Raw genomic sequence first — 19,917 nt, forward strand, 5'->3', positions numbered from 1 at the left:
TTCACAATTTGACAAGCACCTGATAATGCCTTGAATTTCCCGGCGGCATTCCCTTTGTGTGGCCATAATGCACCGTAAAAAAATCCATGCCTTTTGCGGCCAGTGGGGGTGCTGCCCCCTCCATCACGTGATCGGGTCTTTCTCACAGGCTACAAGTGAATTATGGTGAAAATGATCTTCCCCAAACTTGAAACTCCCTTGTAAAGCGGATTAATGTGCTCATTTCACAATGACTGATTGTATTGGTTGAAAGAAGTTGGTAATGCCAGGTTTGTTAATTTTAAGAAGTTATTTGGCCACTTTAGTTTTGATACAAACCTTATTAAAACATACAGGCTTATGGGCTCGGCTACATGAGGTGTGTGACTATGATTCGAAAAAGTTGAAAGAAAAAAGGCATTGTTTTTTATACTGGGCATCATTCACAAGTGAAAATATACAATTCACAAGTGATATGCTAATGTTGTCACCCATCAGACTATTCTTGATTTAATCTTGTCTTTACATATATTACTTAGTTTATGTGTGAAATTTGTTTTGATTTAGAAATGGACTATTATCATGCACCTGGCCAGAAACAGGGGCAGCGGGACCAAAAATACATGTCATCTATGCGATAAAATAGTGAATGGAGGACGCTTTTCCCTGTGGTTTATTTTCATGCCAACCAGGTAGGCTATACTCCTGTTGTAAATATAAGCATTGTGCTTAATATTAGGAAAGTTGACAAATAAATATAGTAGGCCTAGCCTATAGAAAGCTGACCCTCCTCTTTTTAATAGAGGCCATCAGTCTGTTTTCTCGTACGATTGCATATCCTATAGAAATGTTGTGCAACATGGGCTCTCATGAAGTGTTTGATTAGATGTTCCATTACATTTGCATTGATGTCAGACTGATTAGAGGGACAATAGATTGCTGAGTACCAGGCAGTTAAGCAAGTTTGGTAGGCTACTAATGACCATCAGCAGCATCAGAGCTTGGAGAAGAATAATTACCATGACTAAACGGTAACGTGGAATTTGACTGCCTTCATGACTCGTGACCGCCGGTGTGGCGGTAATACGATCACTGCAACAGCCCTAAGTAATACTACAACCTATCAAAAAACAACAAGTATACACACACTATTACATGTCTATTGATGGGGGGGAAAATAGGGCTGGGCGGAATACCGTATTTTACTATATACTGGTATTGATGCACGGACCGATTTTGGGTTTTTACTTTACCTTCTATTACGGTATTTGAATGTTTTGGTTTGTTAAATGTGACACGCCGTGTGCAACGTCCATTTTTATAGTTTACTCTGCTACTTGAGTCATCCATCTCTGCTCTCACTCTCTCTCCACACCTCTTTCCACACAGACCTAGCCCAGCCCCCTGTCACTCAAGGAGCGCATTAGTTGTTGCTTGACGACGAGACACTTGCGTTCAGTCTGCTGGTCAATGCAGCACATGAAACAATGTTGATGACAACGATGTTATTTTCACGTTGCTTCTTAATATAAATCCACTAGCGTTCTATAATTACACTATTAGTTTGTGTTTCTTACATCAGCAAACAGCTAGTTTGTATTTTCTTAGCAAGTTAAGCTAAATCGTGTTAGCTGCTAATGCTAATCGCTAGTTAGCTAGCTAATAAATGTACTGAGTCAGAGCAAACGGAACTAGCTAAACAGACTGATAATACCAGTGCTGGTGTAGACCTAAATCAGCATGTTGTTTGTGCAACAATATCTTCTAAATCAAAAGAGGAATATGCGAAGTATGAATATGTTGGCTACATGAAGTAGCTGAGAGAAAACATTCAACGTAGCCAAATATTGAAGGGTCCCCTAGTAAACACTTAGGTTCCTACCCTGTTACAATAACTCCTCCCTGGCATTTTAATTTGTTGTCATGTTAAACAACATGTCAAAGTGTCCACTATTATATACTAACTATAGAATTAGAATAATCCTTCTATTTCCATGATTTCAACCAAGTGTTTTGATCTAAAATCACAAGTCAAATTGCAAATTGCAACAAGTGGTTCAAAATAAAGCCTTGATAGTTTGTCCATATCACATCGCCCTACGTGGCCGTGTGGAAATGATGTGAAATGAGTGCAGGAAATGCAGAAAAATATTTTATACGGTTCAATTCAACCAAAAACAATCAGAATGGAGAAAGACCCATTTAAATAATTTTGAATATATTATATTATATTTTGAAATCTTACAATCAGGATATTATTGTGCAAGTAAACCCGTTTTTTTATTACAGACTTGTGCATTAGTCCTGACTAAGTGTTTTCACTTGAAATGGAGACATTAAGCAATTCAAACCCAACACATGAAGCCCATAATGAGGAGGTAGAAACACAAGCAAATATAAACCATTAATGTTATGGTAACCATTGGATTACAGTTGAGGATTCTTTGTAACAATCAAGGGATGAGTGAATATTGCAACGACTCATGTATGACGTTGAGCAAAGTGCATCTCTAAAGTGTTGCTAATTGGTTAACAACAAAATAAAAGCATAGAATTCAGCAGCAGGAACGAGGCCCTTGCAATTCAATTGTTTTGAAGAAAAACAAAAGTCTAGATTCAAAGCAGCTGATACCATTGATCTTAAAAGGGGCTCTTAAAACAGATGGCAAACCATTATTACGCTTAAACGCTAGAAAAGAGCCAAAAAGGGGGGAAAAACAAAACCTATATATAATTATATTATATATATATATATATATATACACAGTGGGGAGAACAAGTATTTGATACACTGCCGATTTTGCAGGTTTTCCTACTTACAAAGCATGTAGAGGTCTGTCATTTTTATCATAGGTACACTTCAACTGTGAGAGACGGAATCTAAAACAAAAATCCAGAAAATCACATTGTATGATTTTTAAGTAATTAATTTGCATTTTATTGCATGACATAAGTATTTGATCACCTACCAACCAGTAAGAATTCCGGCTCTCACAGACCTGTTAGTTTTTCTTTAAGAAGCCCTCCTGTTCTCCACTCGTTACCTGTATAAAAGACACCTGTCCACACACTCAATCAAACAGACTCCAACCTCTCCACAATGGCCAAGACCAGAGAGCTGTGTAAGGACATCAGGGATAAATTGTAGACCTGTACAAGGCTGGGATGGGCTACAGGACAATAGCCAAGCAGCTTGGTGAGAAGGCAACAACTGTTGGCACAATTATTAGAAAATGGAAGAAGTTCAAGATGACGGTCAATCACCCTCGGTCTGGGGCTCCATGCAAGATCTCACCTCGTGGGGCATCAATGATCATGAGGAATGTGAGGGATCAGCCCAGAACTACACGGCAGGACCTGGTCAATGACCTGAAGAGAGCTGGGACCACAGTCTCAAAGAAAACCATTAGTAACACACTACGCCGTCATGGATTAAAATCCTGCAGCGCACGCAAGGTCCCCCTGCTCAAGCCAGCGCATGTCCAGGCCCGTCTGAAGTTTGCCAATGACCATCTGGATGATCCAGAGGAGGAATGGGAGAAGGTCATGTGGTCTGATGAGACAAAAATAGAGCTTTTTGCTCTAAACTCCACTCGCCGTGTTTGGAGGAATAGAAGGATGAGTACAACCCCAAGAACACCATCCCAACCGTGAAGCATGGAGGTGGAAACATCATTCTTTGGGGATGCTTTTCTGCAAAGGGGACAGGACGACTGCACCGTATTGAAGGGAGGATGGATGGGGCCATGTATCGCGAGATCTTGACCAACAACCTCCTTCCCTCAGTAAGAGCATTGAAGATGGGTCGTGGCTGGGTCTTCCAGCATGACAACGACCCGAAACACACAGCCAGGGCAACTAAGGAGTGGCTCCGTAAGAAGTATCTCAAGGTCCTGGAGTGGCCTATCCAGTCTCCAGACCTGAACCCAATAGAAAATCTTTGGAGGGAGCCGAAAGTCCGTATTGCCCAGCGACAGCCCCGAAACCTGAAGGATCTGGAGAAGGTCTGTATGGAGGAGTGGGCCAAAATCCCTGCTGCAGTGTGTGCAAACCTGGTCAAGAACTACAGGAAACGTATGATCTCTGTAATTGCAAACTAAGGTTTCTGTACCAAATATTCAGTTCTGCTTTTCTGATGTATCAAATACTTATGTCATGCAATAAAATGCAAATTAATTAATTAAAAATCATACAATGTAATTTTCTGGATTTTTGTTTTAGATTCCTTCTCTCACAGTTGAAGTGTACCTATGATAAAAATTACAGACCTCTACATGCTTTGTAAGTAGGAAAACCTGCAAAATTGTCAGTGTATCAAATACTTGTTCTCCCCACTGTATATGTGTGTGTGTGTTGCCACCCTAGGGCCACTCACTACTTACTCATAAAGCACATTTATAACTTTTATTAAAACATAAAATAACGTCAAAAATGTAGAAAATACGGTAATAATATGATATTTTGGCCATATCGGGGATGAATAGATAGTTATATATTATCTTTGACGATATATCGTATCGTTTTGACAGTACCGCTTGTTTTCCAATGTTCTTTTTAAATAGGGAGACAATTTGTTTTCAGGATCTTTATTTCCATGGCTGATCAAAACTTGTTTTCTCATGGCTCTCTTGTCCCTCTGCAGCAGGCACATGGTGAGCAATATGCTTGGAACATCGAAACGCAATAAAATCACCGTATTGAATCGCAAAACATATAGAATCGTGAGAATATCGCACCGCGAGGTCCCTGGCTATTCGATAGGCGCCACGCGGACCCTGGCTATTCGATAGGCGCCACGCGGACCCTGGCTATTCGATAGGCGCCACGCGGACCCTGGCTATTCGATAGGCGCCACGCGGACCCTGGCTATTCGATAGGCGCCACGCGGACCCTGGCTATTCGATAGGCGCCACGCGGACCCTGGCTATTCGATAGGCGCCACGCGGACCCTGGCTATTCGATAGGCGCCACGCGGACCCTGGCTATTCGATAGGCGCCACGCGGACCCTGGCTATTCGATAGGCGCCACGCGGTCCCTGGCTATTCGATAGGCGCCACGCGGACCCTGGCTATTCGATAGGCGCCACGCGGACCCTGGCTATTCGATAGGCGCCACGCGGACCCTGGCTATTCGATAGGCGCCACGCGGACCCTGGCTATTCGATAGGCGCCACGCGGACCCTGGCTATTCGATAGGCGCCACGCGGACCCTGGCTATTCGATAGGCGCCACGCGGACCCTGGCTATTCGATAGGCGCCACGCGGACCCTGGCTATTCGATAGGCGCCACGCGGACCCTGGCTATTCGATAGGCGCCACGCGGACCCTGGCTATTCGATAGGCGCCACGCGGACCCTGGCTATTCGATAGGCGCCACGCGGACCCTGGCTATTCGATAGGCGCCACGCGGACCCTGGCTATTCGATAGGCGCCACGCGGACCCTGGCTATTCGATAGGCGCCACGCGGACCCTGGCTATTCGATAGGCGCCACGCGGACCCTGGCTATTCCCAGCACTTTATATGACATTCAAACTATATGCAGAAAAACACCGGACCAACTGACTGTTTTTTGACAGTAAAACACACCTTACCTTCTGTGTTACTAATAAAAACACACTCTGGCACGACCTACACAACCTATTGCTTACATGACCTACACGACCTATTGCTTACATGACCTACACGACCTATTGCTTACATGACCTACACGACCTATTGCTTACATGACCTACACGACCTATTGCTTACATGACCTACACGACCTATTGCTTACATGACCTACACGACCTATTGCTTACATGACCTACACAACCTATTGCTTACATGACCTACACAACCTATTGCTTACATGACATACATGACCTATTGCTTACATGACCTACACGACCTATTGCTTACATGACCTACACAACCTATTGCTTACATGACATACATGACCTATTGCTTACATGACCTACACGACCTATTGCTTACATGACCTACACGACCTATTGCTTACATGACCTACACGACCTATTGCTTACATGACCTACACAACCTATTGCTTACATGACCTACACAACCTATTGCTTACATGACATACATGACCTATTGCTTACATGACCTACACGACCTATTGCTTACATGACCTACACGACCTATTGCTTACATTACCTATTGCTTACATTACCTATTGCTTACATTACATATTGCTTACATGACCTACATTATTTACATCAGGGCGGCAGGTAGCCTAGTGGTTAGAGCGTTGGGCCAGTAATCGAAAGGTTGCTAGATTGAATCCCAGAGCTGACAAGGTAAAAATCTGTCGTTCTGCCCCTGAACAAGGCAGTTAACCCACTGTTCCCCCGGTAGGCCGTCATTGTAAATAAGAATTTGTTCTTAACTGACTTGCCTCGTTAAATAAAAATAAATTATCTATTGCTTACATAGGGGATATTGACGTGAGTTCGTTAAAAATGGAAAAGTGACGAAATGAAACATGACAACATGCCACGACGGGGATTTCTTTCAGGACAAGAGATGGTGTGACATATGTACATACCGTCGCCGGCATCGTAGCCAGGACAGATCTAGGCTGCGTCCCAAATAGCACCGTATATAGTGCCCTACTTCTGATCAGCACCCTCAGGACCCTGCTTAAAAAGTAGTGCAAAATATAACCTGTGGGACGCCACGTTCTCCTCTGCTTGGTGCATCCCTGAGCTATTGATACCCCTGATGCTCTTTAAACCTGGGGTTAAACACCATTTGACTGTAGCTGTGCTTGTCTGATGCTATGGAACCAGTGCAATTAGCCCCCAAAAGTGAAATCCCCCCCCCCCCCCGTCCATCTGACACTCCAAGCCAGGCAAATGCTTGACAGTATTTGAAAGATCTCCAAATACTATTTGAACTCAGGCATGTCTGCTGCTCTCACTGGATCCTGCCTCTGAGCCAGCCCTGCAGGAGACACTGACCTGCTATTGGAGCACACAACCTATGACAGCCACACTGACAGACAGACCAGCCAATGGGAGGGAAGAGCCAAAACGTTGGCTAATCCCACTGGTTGGCTAGGGACAAGGGGGGGGCAGATGTTCGTGGAAGGTGTCTAGCTACAGTGGGAGAGGAGAGAAGAAGAAAGGAGGGGAGAGGTGCTTCTACATGTGCATTGCTTGCTGTTTGGAGTTTTAGGCTGGGTTTCTGTACAGCTGACGTAAGAAGGGCTTTATAAATACATTTGATTGATTGATAGAAGGGGAGAGGGGATAGGAGAGAAGTGGAGGGCCACTGTTCACTTACAGTTGATCTCTGAGCGAGTTCTCTCTGCTCTGGAGTGTTTGTTGGTTGAACGAATGGTGTGTCTCACTGCTGAAAGAGGCTGGAGGGAGAGACGGGGAGGGGGAGGGAGAGATGGGGAGGGGAGGGAGAGACGGGAAGGGGGAGGGAGAGACGGGGAGGGGAGGGAGAGACGGGAAGGGGGAGGGAGAGACGGGGAGGGGGAGATGGGGAGGGGAGGGAGAGACGGGGAGACAGAGAGAAAGAGAGGAGACAAAGGCGACATAAGGGGGTAGCAGGAGAAAGAGAGACATCAATATTAGATAAGCTTCACGATAAAGGAATAAACACATAACAAAACACTACACAAGAGTAAACCATGTCATAACGCTGTTATCACATTATATACAGTTGAAGTCGGAAGTTCACATACACCTTAGCCAAATACATTTAAAAACTCAGTTTTTCACAATTCCTGACATTTAATCCTAGTACAAATCTTAGGATCACCACTTTGTTTAAAAATGTGAAATGTCATAATAATAATAGAGAGAATGATTTATTTCAGCTTTTATTTCTTTCATCACATTCCCAGTGTGTCAGAAGTTTACATACACTCAATTAGTATTTGTTAGCATTGCCTTTAAATTGTTTAACTTGGGTCAAACGTTTTGGGTAGCCTTCCACAAGCTTCCCACAATAAGATGGGTGAATTTTGGCCCATTCCTCCTGACAAAGCTGGTGTAACCGAGTCAGGTTTGAAGGCCTCCTTACTCTTACACGCTTTTTCAGTTCAGCTTACACATTTTCTATGGGATTGAGGTCAGGGCTTTGTGATTGCCACTCCAATACCTTGCCTTTGTTGTCCTTAAGCCATTTTGCCACAACTTTGGAAGTATGCTTGGGGTCATTGTCCATTTGTTAGACCCATTTGCGACCAAGATTTAACTTCCTGACTGATGTCTTGAAATGTTGCTTCAATATATCCACATAATTTCCCTCCCTCATGATGCCATCTATTTTGTGAAGTGCACCAGTCCCTCCTGCAGCAAAGCACCCCCACAACATGATGCTGCCGACCCCGTGCTTCACGGTTGGGATGGTGTTATTCGGCTTGCAAGCTTCCCCCTTTTTCCTCCAAACATAACGATGATCATTATGGCCAAACAGTTCTATTTTTGTTCCATCAGACCAGAGGACATTTCTCCAAAAAGTACCAACTTTGTTCCCATGTGCAGTTGCAAACCGTAGTCTGGCTTTTTTATGGCGGTTTTGGAGCAGTGGCGATATAGGACTCGTTTTACTTTGGGTCTAGATACTTTTGTAGCCGTTTCCTCCAGCATCTTCACAAGGTCCTTTGCTGTGGTTCTGGGATTGATTTGCACTTTTCGCACCAAAATACGTTAATCTCTAGGAGACAGAACGCGTCTCCTTCCTGAGCGGTATGACGGCTGCGTGGTCCCATGGTGTTTATACTTGTGTACTATTGTTTGTACAGATGAACGTGGTACCTTCAGGCATTTTGAAATTGCTCCCAAGGATGAACCAGACTTGTGGTCTACAATATTTTTTCTGAGGTCTTGGCTGATTTCTTTTGATTTTCCCACGATGCAAAGCAAAGAGGCACTGAGTTTGGTAGGCCTTGAAATACATCCACAGGTACACCTCCAATTGACTCAAATGATGTCAATTAGCCTATCAGAAGCTTCTAAAGCCATGACATCATTTTCTGGAATTTTCCAAGCTCTTTAAAGGCACAGTCAACTTAGTGTATGTAAACTTCTGACCCACTGGAATTGTGATACAGTGAATTATACGTGAAATAATCTGTCTGTAAACAATTGTTGGAAAAATTACTTGTGTCATGCACAAAGTAGATGTCCTAACCGACTTGCCAAAACTATAGTTTGTTAACAAGAAATTTGTGGAGTGTTTGAAAAACGAGTTTTAATCATTCCAACCTAAGTGTATATAAACTTCAGACTTCAACTGTATGGGATCATTCTACAGAAGTGTTGCAAATTTACCCTTCGCTAAGCCCCGCCCCAATCATTTTAGGCAACCAATCGCAGTGCTCCAACGGATAGCAACTGTCATTGAGTTTGACACCTCAGACAAGCTCACGTTTAAATCGCATGAAAGGTAGTGAGGGCTATGGGAAAAATTTGGAGTTTTCTTTATGAAAAAAATCATGTTAAATTGCTAAATAATTTAACAGTGCATGCACCAGGAGTACTTCCTACTGTGATTCCGGAAATGCAGATCCTGTTGGAGCATTTTTCAAAACCCGAAATGATACTTTGTTACATTCTTTGCTAGCTCAGCAGGTTAGCTAGCCATCAGTCTCATTGACCACTAAATGTTGCTAACGCTAGCTAGCCACTTAATATAAAGTTGTTTTCTCAGAATGTATGTTAGCTAAATAAAATAAAATGTTATTTGTCACATGCTTCGTAAACATGTATGGATTAACAGTGAAATGCTTCGAGACGGGACCATCCCAACAATACAGAGAGAAAGAATATAGAGAAATAATAGAAAAATAAAACACGAAATAATAAATACACAATGAGTAATGATAACTAGGTTATATACACAGGGTACCAGTACTGAGTAATGATAACTAGGCTATATACACAGGGTACCAGTACTGAGTAATGATAACTAGGCTATATACACAGGGTACCAGTACTGAGTCAATGAATAATGATAACTAGGTTATATACACAGGGTACCAGTACTGAGTCAATGATAACTAGACTATATACACAGGGTACCAGTACTGAGTCAATGAGTAATGATAACTAGGTTATATACACAGGGTACCAGTACTGAGTAATGATAACTAGGTTATATACACAGGGTACCAGTACTGAGTCAATGATAACTAGACTATATACACAGGGTACCAGTACTGAGTAATGATAACTAGGTTATATACACAGGGTACCAGTACTGAGTCAATGAGTAATGATAACTTCTTATGGCCGGGGGCAGTATTGAGTAGCTTGGATGAATAAGGTGCCCAGAGTAAACTGCCTGCTACTCAGGCCCAGAAGCTAAGATATGCATATTATTAGTATATTTGGATAGAAAACACTCTGAAGTTTCTAAAACTGTTTGAAAGATGTCTGTGAGTATAACAGAACTCATATGGCAGGCAAAAACCTGAGAAAAAATCCAACCAGGATGTGGGAAATCTGAGGTTTGTTGGTTTGCCTATCCAATATACAGTGTCTATGGGGTCATATTGCACTTCCCTAAGGCTTCCACTAGTTGTCAATAGTCTTTAGAACCTTGTTTCAGGCTTCTACTGTGAAGGGGGAGCGAATAAGAGCTGATTGAGTCAGTGGTCTGGCAGAGCGCCACAAGCTCAGTCAGACGCGCAGCCGTGAGAGTTAGCTGCGTTCCATTGCATTTCTACAGACAAAGGAATTCTCCGGTTGAAACATTATTGAATATTTATGTTAAAAACATCCAAAAGATTGATTATATACATCGTTTGACATGTTTCTATGAACTGTAATGGATTTTTTTGACTTTGTCTGGTCTGTGCATCATGAATTTGGATTTTTTAACTAAACGCGCGAACAAAAAGGAGGTGTTTGGACATAAATTATGACTTTATCGAACAAAACAAACATTTATTGTGGAACTGGGATTCCTGTGAGTGCATTCTGATGAAGATCATCAAAGGTAAGTGAATATTTATAACGCTATTTCTGACTTCTGTTGACTCCACAACATGGCGGGTACCTGTATGGCTTGTTTTTGTGTCTGAGCGCCGTACTCAGATTATTGCATGGTGTGCTTTTTCCGTAAAGTTTTTTAAAAATCTGACACAGCGGTTGCATTAAGGAGAAGTTTATCTAAAGTTCCATGTAAAACACTTGTATCTTTTAGCAATGTTTATTATGAGTATTTCTGTAAGTTGATGTTGCTCTCTGCAAAATCACCGGATGTTTTGGAGGCAAAACATTAATGAACATAACGCGCCAATGTAAACTAAGATTTTTGGAAATAAATATGAACTTTATCAAACAAAACATACATGTATTGTGTAACATGAAGTCCTATGAGTGTCATCTGATGAAGATCATCAAAGGTTAGTGATTAATTTTATCTCTATTTCTGCTTTTTGTGACTCCTGTCTTTGGCTGGAAAAATGTCTGTGTTTTTCTGTAACTAGGTACTGACCTAACATAATCGTTTGGTGTGCTTTCGTCGTAAAGCCTTTTTGAAAATCGGACACTGTGGTGGGATTAACAACAAGTTTATCTTTAAAATGGTGTAAAATACATGTTCGAGGAATTTTAATTATGAGATTTCTGTTGTTTGAATTTGGCGCCCTGCACTTCCACTGGCTGTTGTAAAGTCAATCCCGTTAACGGAATCTCAGCCGTAAGACGATAACTTGACTAGATACACAGGGTACCAGTACTGAGTCAATGCGTAATGAGGTCATTTTTTAAATTTATTTTAGCTTTATTTAACTAGGCAAGTCAGTTAAGAACAAATTCTTATTTTCAATGACGGCCTAGGAACAGTGGGTTAACTGCCTTGTTCAGGGGCAGAACGACAGATTTGTACCTTGTCAGCTCGGGGATTTGAACTTGCAACCTTTCGGTTACTAGTCCAACCACTAGGCTACCCTGCCTCCCCAATTGAGGTAGATACGTACAGATAACTAGGAAATAAAGTGACGAGGCAACAGGATAATAAACATTAGCAGCAGCATTAGAAACATTATGAATACAACTCCCATTGGCGGTCGACGACAGGATACGATTTGAGAGCACACGTTAGCTCCAAAAAGTGGTTGTAGATTTGACTGCATGCTGATGATAGTGAATTCAAAGCCATTCAGTGGCTAGAAACACTACAAAAACACACATTTTACCAGGTTCCCCTGAATCAATTGTAATCACAGTCCATCACAACACAGGTTCCCTGATTAGCAAGGAGTCGTCTGTGTTGAATTTCATTGTGTGTCAGAAACACAGTGAGATCATTGCGAGGGGATTTCGCTAGTGTTTGAAAATGGGGAATTGGGTCTGAGATGGCAACCTGAGATGGCAACCGAGATGGCAACCTATAAAATACATTCGTTGACCACTTTTGAAGTCTGGGTAAAATCTATGAAAATGTAGATTTTCGGTTGTAGTTACCCTTTAATTCAACTGTGCACCAGCCAGAGACCGTTGTTTGGTTAGCGATGTTTCTGTAGTGCTCATGTGATTGCAGAGTTTGCAAAACAAAATTGCCACCGGATTGAAAAAAAACATGATATCATTCTGCCAGGTGGGCAAAGGCTATTTTGTAGTTGACATTTCATTGAGAAGGTTCAGGGAAACTTTTTCCATAAGACTGTTTTCATTACATTAGCATCATCGCTAACAGCTACACAAAGCAGTAGACAAACACACACAGACAGACAGACAGACATTCCTGTGACGTTGCCTCTTCAGAAAGTTGAATCGCTGATGCATTTTGTTCATGTCTTAAGATAATCTTGGGACATATTTTTTTTATTTTCTAATAAATGTAGTTGATTAGGTAATAGGGAGCCATTTTAGACTGAGCTGTGGTTATTTACCTCCAGGTCATCGTCGTCCACCTCAGAGAAGTGTTGGTGGTTATCTGGGTTGTTCATCTTGTCCAACAGCTCCACAGCTACTTTCCTGGTCAGCCCTGTCTGACCTACAAACAAATGCTGCAACAAGCAGACAAACAGACAGACACAGAGTGAGAAACACAGACAGACAGATGGAAAAGAGAGACAGACGGAGGGAGAGAGAGACAAGCGACCGACCAACACAGACAGACGGAGAGAGGGACAGACAGACAGAGGGAGCCAGACGGACAGACAGACAGAGCCAGACAGACAGACAGACAGAGCCAGACAGACAGACAGACAGACAGACAGACAGACAGACAGACATAGGGAGAGAGCCAGACAGACAGACAGAGAGGGAGGGAGCCAGACAGACAGACAGAGAGGGAGGGAGCCAGACAGACAGACAGAGGGAGCCAGACAGAAGGAGGGAGCCAGACAGACAGACAAAGGGAGAGAGCCAGACAGAAGGAGGGAGGGAGGGAGCCAGACAGACAGACAGAGGGAGGGAGGGAGCCAGACAGACAGACAGAAGGAGGGAGCCAGACAGACAGAGGGAGGGAGCCAGACAGACTTTATTGTTGATCTAGTGACACATCAAGAACACAAGATGGCCAATAATGCTCCTAATACCAAGCTTTAAATGAAAGTGACAATTATTAACTAGGACCTCAGACATATTTTACCACTGAGATGATGACTGGTTCACCATCATTAAGACCTGGTACATCTCAGAGGATGAATCACGTCAACCTAATGCTCCAGAACATTCTAATTAACAACTCTAGATGAATTAGACTCTCTAAGGGCTGGTTTACCCTATTTCTAAAGCACTTTCAAAACTGAGATTTTACGTCGAGCAAGCTTTTTAGTCCAGGGACAGTTTCCATCTGGGTACGGAAACGGCCTTAAGAGTTATACTGAATGGTTTCATTTCCCAGTTCATTTAAAAAAAAATGTAACCTTTATTTAACTAGGCAAGTCAATTAATTCTAATTTAGAATGACGGCCTACCAAAAGGCCTCGAGCGGGGACGGGGGCCTGGGATTAAAATAAATAAATACAATATAAATATAGGACAAAACACACATCACAACAAGAGAGAGACCTAAGACAACAACATAAAGAGAGACGACAACATAAAGAGAGACCTAGACAACAACATAAAGAGAGACAACAACATAAAGAGAGACCTAAGACAACAACATAAAGAGAGACAACAACATAAAGAGACCTAAGACAACAACATAAAGAGAGACAACAACATAAAGAGAGACCTAAGACAACAACATAAAGAGAGACAACAACATAGAGACCTAAGACAACAACATAAGAGACAACATAAAGAGACCTAAGACAACAACATAAAGAGAGACAACAACATAGAGACCTAAGACAACAACATAGAGACAACAACATAAAGAGACCTAAGACAACAACATAAAGAGACACAACAACATAAAGAGACCTAAGACAACAACATAAAGAGAGACAACAACATAAAGAGAGACCTAAGACAACAACATAAAGAGAGACAACAACATAAAGAGAGACCTAAGACAACAACATAAAGAGAGACAACAACATAGAGACCTAAGACAACAACATAAAGAGACACAACAACATAAAGAGAGACCTAAGACAACAACATAAACAAGGCAGTTCCTGTTTTCATGAGGACGTGTCAGTTACCGTTAACAGCTTCTCGGCTGTCGGTCTCTTCTTCGGGTTCTTGGTCAGCGAGACTTTAACAAAGTTATGGAAGGCTGTGGTCCTGCAGGGGGAGGGAACCTACTGTTACTGACTGTAGTAGTATAACAGAAATGCTCCAGGTCACATGACAGGTGTACTGTACTTACCATTTTGTTTTGTCTTTTAGCTTGGGAGGCTGAAAGCTGCTCTTTGACATGAGAAACAAGGCCCTGGAATAGAACACATCAATTGAGATTAGATCATGTTATAAAACAATATTCTCTTATTTTACCACCGGTGGTGAGAGACTTTCATCTACACTGTAGTGGGGCGAGGTTCACAAAACCTTCCTAGCACTACGATCATCTCAAGTCTGTTTTGTAGGCATTAGGCAACGACTGACAGTGATCTTAGTGCTACAAAACATTTTGGGAAACATGCCCCTGTACTTAGAGAGACGGGAGAGAGTAGAGAGAGACGGGAGAGAGTAGAGAGAGACGGGAGAGAGTAGAGAGAGACGGGAGAGAGTAGAGAGAGACGGGAGAGAGTAGAGAGAGACGGGAGAGAGTAGAGAGAGACGGGAGAGAGTAGAGAGAGACGGGAGAGAGTAGAGAGAGACGGGAGAGAGTAGAGAGAGACGGAAGAGAGTAGAGTAGAGAGAGACGGAAGAGAGTAGAGTAGAGAGAGACGGAAGAGAGTAGAGTAGAGAGAGGCGGGAGAGAGTAGAGTAGAGAGAGACGGGAGAGAGTAGAGTAGAGAGAGGCGGGAGAGAGTAGAGAGAGGCGGGAGAGAGTAGAGAGAGGCGGGAGAGAGTAGAGAGAGGCGGGAGAGAGTAGAGAGAGGCGGGAGAGAGTAGAGAGAGGCGGGAGAGAGTAGAGAGAGACGGGAGAGAGTAGAGAGAGACGGGAGAGAGTAGAGAGAGGCGGGAGAGAGTAGAGAGAGACGGCAGAGAGTAGAGAGAGACGGAAGAGAGTAGAGAGAGACGGCAGAGAGTAGAGAGAGACGGAAGAGAGTAGAGAGAGACGGAAGAGAGTAGAGAGAGACGGAAGAGAGTAGAGAGAGACGGAAGAGAGTAGAGAGAGACGGGAGAGAGTAGAGAGAGACAGAAGAGAGTAGAGAGAGACGGGAGAGAGTAGAGAGAGACGGGAGAGAGTAGAGAGAGACGGGAGAGAGTAGAGAGAGACGGGAGAGAGTCGAGAGAGACGGGAGAGAGTAGAGAAACGGCAGAGAGTAGAGAGAGACGGAAGAGAGTAGAGAGAGACGGCAGAGAGTAGAGAGAGACGGCAGAGAGTTGAGAGAGACGGCAGAGAGTTGAGAGAGACGGCAGAGAGTAGAGAGAGACGGGAGAGAGTAGAGAGAGACAGAAGAGAGTAGAGAGAGACAGAAGAGAGTAGAGAGAGACGGGAGAGAGTAGAGAGAGACGGGAGAGAGTAGAGAGAGACGGAAGAGAGTAGAGTAGAGAGACGGCAGAGAGTAGAGAGAGACGGAAGAGAGTAGAGAGAGACGGAAGAGAGTAGAGAGAGACGGAAGAGACTAGAGAGAGACGGAAGAGACTAGAGAGTAGACGGGAGAGAGACGGGAGAGAGTAGAGAGAGACGGGAGAGAGTAGAGAGAGACAGAAGAGAGTAGAGAGAGACGGAAGAGAGTAGAGAGACGGGAGAGAGTAGAGAGAGACGGGAGAGAGTAGAGAGAGACGGAAGAGAGCATGAATTCACATACACTGCGTAGCGCATGCCGACAGATACGAGAATGCATTATAAAAACAGTTGTATTTGTTACGTTCACTACGTAGCCCTTGTGAATCATTGTAGTGTTCCTTTTGACTCCCCCTTATGTCCTACGGGAGCCACCGTACCTGCCTCCTGTTAAGTTGGCTCATTAACATGAGGAGATTTGTAGCTATTACACCCTAGCAGCTTTATAAAGATTTCAGCTAGTCTCTTTATTTCTACATAACAGTATTCTCTCTTCAACACAGCGCCATGAGTTTCACAGCCATAGCCTGTCTAGGCTATATGCCTCTGATCGAAATCAACAAAAAAAGGTAGGCATGAAGTTAATGTTTTCAAATATTCATTATTGTCACTGGCAGCTAAACTCATCATCAACACTAAATAGACAGTTAACTACAACACGTCACAATACAAGACCATAAAATGCACCGTTACGTCTTGTATCAGCTCACTTTACCAGCATTGCGTCGGGCAGACGCAAGAAAAAATATCCTTGATTTCTGATTTGAAGAGCATGATAAATCGCGGCCCGTCTGTTTACTGTCATTCACTACCGTGCACGCTAATTCCAGCGTGTACACGCGTGTTCAAGTTTGTAAAAAAAATAGGCTTTTCGTTTGATTTGGGCTTAAGGGGGCAGGACCGGCATTTATCGTTTGATATGTGAACAAGTGAAGAGGAGAAAGCATTGATTGGTAGATGAGTGAGGGAGTGGAGAGCAGAACCAGCATTGATTGGTTGATGAGTGAGGGAGTGGAGAGCAGAACCAGCATTGATTGGTTGATGAGTGAGGAAGTGGAGAGCAGAAACAGCATTGATTGGTTGATGAGTGAGGGAGTGGAGAGCAGAACCAGCATTGATTGGTTGATGAGTGAGGAAGTGGAAAGCAGAAACAGCATTGATTGGTTGATGAGTGAGGAAGTGGAGAGCAGAAACAGCATTGATTGGTTGATGAGTGAGGAAGTGGAGAGCAGAAACAGCATTGATTGGTTGATGAGTGAGGAAGTGGAGAGCAGAAACAGCATTGATTGGTTGATGAGTGAGGAAGTGGAGAGCAGAAACAGCATTGATTGGTTGATGAGTGAGGAAGTGGAAAGCAGAAACAGCATTGATTGGTTGATGAGTGAGGAAGTGGAGAGCAGAAACAGCATTGATTGGTTGATGAGTGAGGAAGTGGAGAGCAGAAACAGCATTGATTGGTAGATGAGTGAGGAAGTGGAGAGCAGAACCAGCATTGATTGGTTGATAAGTACAGAAGTTTAGGGCAGGAGCTGTACCTCATTGGGTGCAGGTCAAACATAGGAGGCTGCAGCTCGGCCAGTTCTATGGAGGTGATGCCCACGGCCCAGATGTCACACAGCTGGTTGTAACCTCCGTTCTTCTCCACCGCTGCTACCTCTGGGGCCATCCTGCACAGATAACAGACATATTACACATCTCCCTGCTACCATCCTGCACAGATAACAGACATATTACACATCTCACTGCTACCATCCTGCACAGATAACAGACATATTACACATCTCACTGCTACCATCCTGCACAGATAACAGACATATTACACATCTCACTGCTACCATCCTGCACAGATAACAGACATATTACACATCTCACTGCTACCATCCTGCACAGATAACAGACATATTACACATCTCACTGCTACCATCCTGCACAGATAACAGACATATTACACATCTCCCTGCTACCATCCTGCACAGATAACAGACATATTATACATCTCCCTGCTACCATCCTGCACAGATAACAGACATATTATACATCTCCCTGCTACCATCCTGCACAGATAACAGACATATTACACATCTCCCTGCTACCATCCTGCACAGATAACAGACATATTATACATCTCCCTGCTACCATCCTGCACAGATAACAGACATATTATACATCTCCCTGCTACCATCCTGCACAGATAACAGACATATTACACATCTCACTGCTACCATCCTGCACAGATAACAGACATATTACACATCTCACTGCTACCATCCTGCACAGATAACAGACATATTATACATCTCACTGCTACCATCCTGCACAGATAACAGACATATTACACATCTCACTGCTACCATCCTGCACAGATAACAGACATATTACACATCTCACTGCTACCATCCTGCACAGATAACAGACATATTATACATCTCACTGCTACCATCCTGCACAGATAACAGACATATTACACATCTCACTGCTACCATCCTGCACAGATAACAGACATATTATACATCTCACTGCTACCATCCTGCACAGATAACAGACATATTACACATCTCACTGCTACCATCCTGCACAGATAACAGACATATTATACATCTCACTGCTACCATCCTGCACAGATAACAGACATATTACACATCTCACTGCTACCATCCTGCACAGATAACAGACATATTGCAGTCTTGTCTACATATGTACACGTTTTACATCATCTCCTAGAAATTAGGACAGTAATCACGCAGCACGTACTGTACGCCTAACACAAGCATGTATATCAGCTTGACCATTTCACTACTGGTGTTTTATATAGAATGTACAGTGATTCGGGAAAGTATTCAGACCTTCAAATGTTCTACATTTTGTTACGTTAGAGCCTTATTCTGAAATTGATTAAATACATACCCCATAACGGCATCACAATACCCCATAACGACATCACCATACCCCATAACGACATCACCATACCCCATAACGACATCACCATACCCCATAACGACATCACCATACCCCATAACGACATCACCATACCCCATAACGACATCACCATACCCCATAACGACATCACCATACCCCATAACGACATCACAATACCCCATAACGACATCACAATACCACATCACAATACCCCATAATGACAAAGCCAAAAGTATTTTATTTAGCAAACTTGTTAATGTAGAAAACATAAATTATTTACATAAGTATTCAGACCCTTTGCTATGAGACTCGAAATTGAGCTCAGGTGCATCCTGTTTCCATTGATCATCCTTGAGATGTTTCTACAACTTGGAGTCTACCTGTGGTAAATTCAATTGATTGGACATGATTTGGAAAGGCACACACCTGTCTATATTAAGTTCCACAATTGACAGTACATGTCAGAGCAAAAACCAATCATGAGGTCGAAAGAATTGTCTGTAGAGCGCCGAGACAAGATTGTGTTGAGGCACAGATCTGGGGAAGGGTACCAAAACATTTCTGAAGCATTAAAGGTCCCCAAGAACACAGTGGCCTCCATCATTCTTAAATGGAGGAAATTTGGAACCACCAAGACTCTTCCTAGAGCTGGCCGCCCGGCCAAACTGAGCAATTGAGGGAGAAAGGCCTTGGTCAGGGAGGTGACCAACAACCTGATGGTCACTCTGACAGAGCTCCAGAGTTCCTCTGTGGAGATAGGAGAACCTTCCAGATGTTCTCTCTCTGCAGCACTCCACCAATCAGGCCTTTATAGTAGAGTGGCCAGATGGAAGCCACTCCCCAGTAAAATGCACATGACAGCCCGCTCGGAGTTTGCTCACCAGTAGACTCTCAGACCATGAGAAACAAGATCCTCTGGTCTGATGAAACCAAGATTGAACTTTTTGGCCTGATTACCAAGAGTCACGTCTGGAGGAAA

The 19,917-nt window shown here is 43.2% G+C and overlaps 1 protein-coding gene across 6 annotated transcripts in view; it reads right to left on the bottom strand.

The window, feature by feature from the left end:
• Nucleotides 1-19,917, bottom strand: part of LOC139563421 (mitogen-activated protein kinase kinase kinase kinase 5-like) — a 130,833-nt gene that overhangs the window by 59,671 nt on the left and 51,245 nt on the right. For all 6 annotated transcript variants that reach the window (XM_071382078.1, XM_071382079.1, XM_071382081.1 and 3 more), the window contains exons 10-14: nucleotides 17,558-17,689; nucleotides 14,715-14,777; nucleotides 14,548-14,629; nucleotides 12,838-12,954; nucleotides 7,266-7,344 (exon numbers count right to left, since the gene is read on the bottom strand). In XM_071382078.1, coding sequence (XP_071238179.1) covers nucleotides 7,266-7,344; nucleotides 12,838-12,954; nucleotides 14,548-14,629; nucleotides 14,715-14,777; nucleotides 17,558-17,689 — 473 coding nt within the window. The remainder of the gene's footprint in view (nucleotides 1-7,265; nucleotides 7,345-12,837; nucleotides 12,955-14,547; nucleotides 14,630-14,714; nucleotides 14,778-17,557; nucleotides 17,690-19,917) is intronic.

The sequence above is a fragment of the Salvelinus alpinus genome, chromosome 34 (assembly GCF_045679555.1).
Source record: "Salvelinus alpinus chromosome 34, SLU_Salpinus.1, whole genome shotgun sequence".
NCBI classification, from domain to species: domain Eukaryota; kingdom Metazoa; phylum Chordata; class Actinopteri; order Salmoniformes; family Salmonidae; genus Salvelinus; species Salvelinus alpinus.